At 34.3% G+C, this 8,744-nt stretch overlaps 1 protein-coding gene across 3 annotated transcripts; it reads left to right on the top strand.

Moving 5' to 3' along the window:
• The first annotated feature begins 1,703 nt into the window (after positions 1-1,703).
• aimp1b (aminoacyl tRNA synthetase complex interacting multifunctional protein 1b) lies at positions 1,704-7,650 on the top strand. 3 transcript variants are annotated; one of them, XM_067371789.1, is made up of 7 exons: positions 1,704-1,826; positions 2,989-3,097; positions 3,783-3,896; positions 4,027-4,185; positions 6,809-7,011; positions 7,194-7,362; positions 7,437-7,650. In XM_067371789.1, the coding sequence occupies exons 2-7, from the start codon at positions 2,995-2,997 to the stop codon at positions 7,601-7,603; spliced, it is 915 nt and encodes a 304-aa protein (XP_067227890.1). In that variant the 5' UTR covers positions 1,704-1,826; positions 2,989-2,994; the 3' UTR covers positions 7,604-7,650. The 3 variants fall into 3 exon arrangements, with proteins under 3 accessions (XP_067227890.1, XP_067227889.1, XP_067227888.1); XM_067371788.1 differs by having other exon boundaries at positions 6,803-7,011; XM_067371787.1 differs by having other exon boundaries at positions 6,788-7,011.
• The last annotated feature ends 1,094 nt before the right edge of the window (positions 7,651-8,744 follow it).

Below are 8,744 nucleotides of genomic sequence, written 5' to 3'. Positions count from 1 at the left end.
GATGCATTACAATCAAACAATAAGTGTGAGTCCCATTACGGTGCTGTTATCGTTTCACAATGTTGTATACTGAAGACACACTTTCATTAATAGCCTAAGTCATCAGCAAATCATGCTGAACTAAACAAATATAATGCAACTATATGGATGTACATTCATTAATGATCTGTTACGCATTATAAAGATAATGTTTGTTAATATTTAATATTATTGATGAAGGTTATATACATCAGGCTTATTAAAACTAAAACAATTAAAACATTTTCGTTACTTGAAATTAATAAACGTTAAGAGAAGTAATAAAAAAAAAAAAACTTGTATGTCAGCAAGTTGCCAACATTTCTCATTTTCATTTAGTTGAACTTGATGTACTAAAATAACTGACTAAATATATATATTTGAAAAAAAAAACAACTAAAATACGATACATAAAAGTAAAAAACAATTTAAAATAAAATAAACTATTTTAAATGTTACATTTGTATGATTTAATGAGCTTTTCATTAAACTCACTTCATGTTGTTGATAAAGAATGGAATATATTATGTATTTTTATAGGCTATCAATATGGCACAAGATTATCCTATTCAAATCAGTGTGATAAATGAGTTTGGTCAAGAGTAATCTAAAAGTAGTCAGATTACACTACCTTAAATGTGTAATGGATTACATTACTAACTACAATTTTTGTCATGTAATTTGGAATGAGTAACTGATTACTCAGCTCTGTAAAAGGCGGTCGCTAACAAGTGTCTAAATGGGACATTAAACATCATCACACACCGAACAGATAAACTCATCTACTCATAATCTGCTTTTTTATAACAACGCTCTTGCAAACTAATTTAACTCAAGCTTTCAGGAATTAAAAAAAAATAATAATTAAGATCATGTAGTTCGTTTTTATAGCCCAAGGTTAGCCAAAGTCCCTTTCAAGGAAAGTTCACTCGGCGGCCATATTGCAACGCCTCCTGTCAGCTATTTCGAGCATCCAAGAGAATCCTGAAATCTCAAAAACAGCTTGGTGAACTCACAATTAAATAACATATTTCAAATCAGCAACAAAATCTAACATGAACTGTCACATAATTGTTGTTTCTTGTGCTCAAAAAGCGTTGAAAATGCTTATTTTTATGCTAATGAGCATGTGCAGTCCTATGCGCGAGTCTCGGGTTTCTATGGGAACCGGAGCTTCTAACGGCAGCTGCAGTGACGCAATGACTTTATCAATCAGCGATTGGCTCTTTTATTTAGAAGGCGGGATGAATTCCGCCATATTGCGCGTTGCGAATCTATTTCTTCCATTCATAACAAATAGGAGTGAACCGTCTTTCTATATCTATAATCTCTGGGTTAGCTTGTTTCTGACGATTGTATTTAGGCTTCAAAATTAATAAATGCTGTGTTAATTCGTGAAAATTATCTTGACGGACAAAACTTGTACATATCATAAACCTTTGCTGACACAGGACATATTTTTTGCAATAATTCAATGTTTTTGTCGAGGGAAGTGTGATGCTAATTTATGACTTGGCCTACAAAAACACGTCATATTACTATCTGTGTGAATGTGACGTAACCACGCCCACCGTCTCACAGTAAAACTACAGAATGAACTGCCGACTTTCACACAAACACACGCAGCCTGACACCTGTTTAAAGAGAGTCCAGGTCAGGAGAATATGATACTATCGTGTGCACATGTGCCTCGACGTTTCACATCGGGAATGCTGACAGACCGAAACAGAGGGAGAGAGACAGAGTCAGACACTTCAGTCCTTTCCTTTGCTTCTGACCGCCACTGAAACACAGAACTCACTTTACAGGTGAATATTTGTTATTATACCAAATATTTATTATGGCATGTACATAACTGCTCTGGAATAATTTTCGAAGGTCTCTTAGACAAGTAACATTGGTAACACACTACTAATGTCATTAGTTAGCCTTAGTTAATGCTAATGAGCGTTTATTAATCTTTTTTTTTACGTTCAAAAACGTTTATTGTTAGTTCATGTCAGCTCAGGTCTTTTTAATAATATTTCCTCTATAACTTTTGATTTAAATAATGCAGAAATTTACATTGCTAAAATTTCATTGATGTTACAAACAAATGGAACCTTCCCAGCTAATAAAAATATGTTCTGAGAGCGTTTTGCTTAAAACGTTATTTATGAATGTTCTCAGATTATTCAAAAACATGTTTTAAGAATTTTGTTGTTGTTTATGCCACATTTAGGGAACGTTTCATTTTGCAAACATTACGAGAACGTTACTTTTGAATGTTTTTGAACGTTCTGAAACAAGTAGTAACATTTTTTTTTTTTTAAAGGTCCAGCTGTAACGTTTCTGAAAGAAAAAAAAACGCTTCATGAACGATGTATAAATAATGTTTTTGTGCACTTTGAGAACACGTATAAAGACCAGATAACTTTGAATGAACATTCTATTAATGTTACTGGAAGAACGTTTTGTTCATAACTTTGAGAGAACCTTGGCAGAACGTTCTGAGAATGTTCCCTGTTAGCTGGGATGTTACCGTAACATTTAATTGCGTGTTTTTGTTCCTACACACACCCACTTTAATAATTTAATTTTTGCACATATAATAACCCATAATCAACAACAATGTTCCAAATCCTGAACATTTTCCTTTATGTTGTTGTTTTTGTGTTCTTGTTCTGACAGAAGTTTAGTTTCTGTGTATTTGTTGTGATGTTTTGTGTGTTGTGTTCAGTTCAGTGTCTGTACTTTGATGTACTTGTGTGTATTCGTGCATGAACGGTAATGGGAAGAGAGAGTTGATCTTGTGGCTTGAGCAAGTGTGTGTGTATTTATAGTGTCTGGACAGTGACAGCTGACACACACACACACACACACACACACACACACACACACACACACAGGGCTCTTTCTGCCAGAACTCAATCTGTGCCAGACATATTTATGAATGAATTCATGAGCGCTGATGTTTGTTTTGTGTCTCAGGTGCAGATGTCTCATAACAGACCTCCGGCCTCCATATCAGATCCTCAGGATGAAGAGAAGATGATGGAGATTTTCACACAGCAGCTTCTGTTCCTGAAGGAGAAAGCCAGTGAGACTATCTCACACACACACACACACACACACACACACACACACTTGTTTGGCTGTCTTTGTAAGGACGTTCATTGAATGCATTCTCTAACATTAACCATCACAACTAAGTGTCTAACCCGAACACAAACCTTAAAGGAATAGTTCTCCCAAAAATGAAAATTATCCCATTATTCAGACACAATCAGAGTTATAATAAATAATATTCTGGCTTTATAATGGGAGTGAATGGGGGCCGAGATTTTGAAGCCCAAAAAATAAAGGCCTTCTGAAGTGAAGCGATGGGTTTTTGTAAGAAAAATATCCATATTAAATATCCATATCCATATCAGAAGGCCTTTATTAACCGTATGGATTACTTTTATGATGGATGGATGCACTTTTTTGGGCTTCAAAATCTCAGCCCCCATTCACTCCCATTATAAAGCTTGGAAGAACCAGGATATTTTTAATATATCTCGGATTGTGTTCGTCTGAAAGAAGATAGTCATATACACCTAGGATGGCTTGACGGTGAGTAAATCATGGGATAATTTCCATTTTTGGGTCAACTAACCCTTTAACCTCCAAGCTAACAGGATACGTTCTCAGAGCTTTAGCTAACGTTCTTGCAAGGTTCTCTCAAAGTTATGCTGCAATGTTTATTTTTAATATGTTTGTGTTTTTTATGTTTATTTGTGTAGTGCTGCAGGCGTCAGTGAGGGAAGAGAAGAAACTGCTTGTTGAAAATGCCAAACTGAAGAAAGACATCGATGATCTGAAGAAAAACCTGCAGGAAACACAGAAGAGGAAAGCAGGTACTTAAAATCCTCACAAAATCCTGATAAAAAAAATGAATGTGGAACATCACATAGAAAACATGTGAGAAACACAGCTAGATATGCAGTAGCGCACACATGTAGATTCACGTGTGTGTGTGTGTTTTAGTGAAGCTGCATCAGGAGCGAGTTCTGACGGCATCAATCGCATCTAAAACGGCCCTGCTGGGGGACACGGCCCCTCCATCAGAAACGGCCCCGTCGTCCCGATCGGAGACGAGCGCCGCACACTCTCATCATGAAGGGAGACGCAGGAGAGACAGGAGAGGTGAGTCTGACCAAACCCTGGAGTCATTCTCAAGAAAACAAGAGCGTTTGTGTGGAATATTGTTATCATTCCACTGCTGAACGTTTAAAGGAATGCTTGCAACAGCAAGGTTGTGAGTTCGATTCCCAGTGAGTGCATGAACTGATCAAACGTAAACCTTGAATAATTGTCAGTTTATATCTCAGAATTATTTTTTCTTACAATTGCGAGTTTATCACAATTTTTTCTCGCAATTGTGAGTTTAAATCAAACAATTGTTTTTTTTGCAAGTGCGAGTTTATCAAAAAATGTTCTCACAATTGTGAGTTTATATTACAATTATTTTTTTCTCAAAATTGCGAATTTGTTTCACAATTATTGTTTTTTTTTGCAATTGCGAGTTTATATCTTACAACTCTGACTTTATTTCTCAATTGCGAGTTTATATCTCATAATTTACTTTTTTTCTCAAAATTGCAGGCTTATATCTTACAATTATTTTTTTTCTTGCAGTTACGAGTTTGTCTCACAATTCTGATTTTTTTCTCCACAATTGCGTGTTTATATCTTAATTATTTTTTCTTGCAATTGCGAGTTTGTATATCACAATTATTTTTTTCTCACAATTGCGTTTATCACTATTTTTTCTTTCAATTGTAAGTTTATATATCAATTATTGTATTCTCATTGTTTCACAATTATTGTTTTTTTTTGCAATTGCGAGTTTGTATCTTACAACTCTGACTTTATTTCTCAATTGTGAGTTTATATATCACAATAATTTTTTCTTACAATTGCGAGTTTATCACAATTTTTCTTGTAATTGTCAGTTTAAATTAAACAATTGTTTTTTTCGCAAGTTCAAGTTTATCACAATTTTTTCTCGCAGTTCTGAGTTTATATATCACAATTATTTTTTTTCTTAAAATTGTGAATTTGTTTCACAATTATTGTTTTTTTTTGCAGTTGCGAGTTTGTATCTTACAACTCTGACTTTATTTCTCAATTGCGAGTTTATATCTCATAATTTACTTTTTTTCTCAAAATTGCAGGTTTATATCTTACAATTATTTTTTTCTTGCAGTTACGAATTTGTCTCCAATTCTGATTTTTTTTTCACAATTGCGTGTTTATATCAATTATTTTTTTCTCACAATTGCGAGTTTATCACAACTTTTTCTTGCAATTGTAAGTTTATATATCAATTATTGTATTCTCAAAATTGCAAATTTGTTTCACAATAATTTTTTTTGCAATTGCAAGTTTATATATCATAATTATTTTTTCTCAAAATTGCGAATTTGTTTCACAATTATTGTTTTTTTTTACAATGGCGAGTTTGTATCTTACAACTCTGACTTTTTTCTCCACAATTGCGAGTTTATATCTTCTGGCAACTGTTTTTTCTTGCAATTGTCAGTTTATATCTCACAATAATTTTTTCTTACAATTGCGAGTTTAGCAAATTTTGTTTCTCACAATTGTGAGTTTAAATTAAACAATTGTTTTTTCTCGCAGTTGTGATAATAATAATTTTTTTCTCAAAATTGCGAATTTTTCACAATTATAGTTTTTTTTGCAATTGCAAGTTTGTATCTTACAACTCTGACTTTATTTCTCAGTTGCGAGTTTATATCTCAAAATTGACTTATTTCTCAAAATTGCATGTTTATAACTCACAATTATTTTTTTCTTGCAGTTACGAATTTGTCTCCAATTCTGATTTTTTTTTTCTCCACAATTGCGTTTATATCATAATTATTTTTTTCTCACAATTGTGAGTTTATCACATTTTTTTTTCGTGCAATTGTAAGTTTATATATCAATTATTGTATTCTCAAAATTGCGAATTTGTTTCACAATAATTTTTTTGCAATTGCAAGTTTGTATCTTACAACTCTGACTTTATTTCTCAATTGCGAGTTTATATCTCAAAATTGACTTTTTATTCTCTGAATTGCATGTTTATAACTCACAATTATTTTTTCTTGGAGTTACGAGTTTATATCTCATAATTGATTTTATTTCTCAATTGCGAGTTTATATCCCAATAAATTTTTCTTGCAATTGTGAGTTTATATCTCACAATTCCGACTTTTCCCGCAGTTGCGAATTTATATCTTTTTTTCTTGCAATCATAAGTTTATATCTCGCAAATCTAACTTTTTTCCCTCTGAATTGTTAGATAAAAACTTGCAATTGCGATGGGGAAAAAAGTCAGAATCATTTTCAGTTGCAATTACCTTTTTTATTTTTTATTTTGAGGCATAAACAAGCTTCTAAAGCCAAATGCATACATGTAAATGCAGCCACCACAGACACAGAGAACTCAAGACTCAGATTAGTGATCAATGAGGATTCTTCAACTACCTCCAGTTCTAACTATTAGCTTACAAGCCTGTATTTACTAACCCTAAAGCGCCACATTACAGTGAGTTTGGCATTATATAGTTATAATTTGGATCGATATCTGAGTAAACTGTGGTGGTTTTGATCATGTTGTTTGTTGTTTTGTTTTTGACATGCATTTGTTTGTATATGTATTGTACTGATTTTGGCAGTATTATACATGAATCATTTTGATTCATCCTGTTCAATTTCAGAGATTAATTTCTAGTGACAGATTTGTGTGTCTCAGGAGCAGGTGCGGACACGGCACTTCCGAAGACTTCCGAGTGTGTTCTGATGCGAGAGCAGAAACCCGACGTGTCCCGTCTGGACCTGCGGGTCGCTCGGATTCTGGACGTCCGGAAACATCCGGATTCAGCGTCACTGTACATCCAGGAAGTGGAGTTGGGAGAACCCGCCCCCAGAACCGTGGTCAGTGGACTGACCGATCCAGAACAGGTTAAAAACACCACGAACATTTTACAGTTTTTTTTACTTTTGACCAATTTAATGCATCCTTGCTGAACACAAGTATTAATTTCTTTAATATATTAAATAATAATAATACGGATCCAATACTTTTGCACGGTTGCATACCATTTTGTAATGGTGAAGTAATTGTGTATTGTGTTTGTGTGCAGTTGGTCGGTTGTCTGGTGGTTTTGTTGTGTAACGTGCGACCAGTGAAAGTACGAGGTGTTCAGTCACAGGCCCGCCTCCTCTGTGCTGTCAATCAAGAGAGGATGGAACCCTTGACTCCGCCCACTGCTGCTCAGCCAGGCGACAGAGTCACTTTCCAGAGTTTCCCCGGTAAGAGCTGCTCATCATAAACCGCTCATAAACAGCTGTTAGTGTTAGTAACGGACTCTGTTTGTGATGTGCAGGTGAACCAGAGAAAGAGTTGAATCCCAAACAGCGAATCTGGGAGCGTTTACTGCCCGACCTGTGCACAGATGCGAAGGGCGTGGCCACGTATAAGGGCGTGGCATTCGAAGTCCGTGGGAAGGGCCTCTGCCGGGCCCCGAGCATCAGCAACGGCGGGATCAAATAAAAATGAAAGCTCCGTCATTCATGATCAAAATCAAAATAAATTATTAAAATCCACCAAAGCTTCAGTGTTCTGCTTTAAAGGGTTAGTTCACCCAAAAATGAAAATAATGTCATTTATTACTCACCTTCATGTAGTTCCACACCCGTAAGACCTTCATTCATCTTCACAACACAAATTAAGATATTTTTGATGAAATCTGATGGCTCAGTGAGGCCGGAGCAATGACATTTCCTCTCTCAAGATCCATTAATGTACTAAAAACATATTTAAATCAGTTCATGTGAGTTCAGTGGTTCAATATTAATATTATAAAGCCACAAGAATATTTTTGGTGCCCCAAAAAAACAAAATAACGACTTATTTAGTGATGCCCGATTTCAAAACACTGCTTCAGGAAGCTTCGGAGCGTTATGAATCAGTGTGTCCGAGACGAAAAATGTTCATATATCTAAAAAAAGAGAGAAAAAGAAAAATCCTGTTGCACTACCACACTTGATGGCGTGTTTCATGAATCATACAAGTCTAAAATGCCATTATAATACTTATCTTTTGCTTTTTTTTTTTTAGTTTTTGAATGCAGAAAGAATGCAATGTCTTTACATTTAGTTATTTGTGTTATTTTATTTTTGTTTATTGTTAGAAAACACCATTTCCTGTGTTAAAATGAAAATCTGAAATATTTTATAGAATACTTCAATAAATAAACAAGATTCAATATATAAAACTATTTTATTTTGATTATGTTAGTATTATAGTTCATATTTTCTGACTTTCATAATATGTATGAATTTGACATAATGAGATAAAAAATGCAAACAATTTTTTTCTTGGTGGGCCAGTTAAAGGGTAAATATAACAAATAATTAAAATTAATATTTGTGATGCTTATGAAAATTTATTTGCAGTTTTATGAGTACAAGAAAACAAAGCGAGGTTAATAATAAGGTATGATAAAAGAATAATAAATCTAAGCGCTTTAAATGTTTTACAAGTTTACAGTTCGGTTTTTGCATTTCTGAAAGAGTTCCAGTCTCATTCCTGAGGCCAGTATTGCACAACATGAAGTTTTTTTTCATTTGTAGCCACTCTATGATTCGTGTGGTGGGCGTGGCTGCACTGCAGGTGTGGGCGGGGTTAAAGC

Source organism: Chanodichthys erythropterus, chromosome 20, assembly GCF_024489055.1.
Source record: "Chanodichthys erythropterus isolate Z2021 chromosome 20, ASM2448905v1, whole genome shotgun sequence".
In the NCBI taxonomy this organism is placed as follows: Eukaryota; Metazoa; Chordata; class Actinopteri; order Cypriniformes; family Xenocyprididae; genus Chanodichthys; species Chanodichthys erythropterus.
The sequence above is the reverse complement of the archived record's forward strand: the minus strand, read 5'-3'. Positions and strand labels throughout refer to the sequence as shown.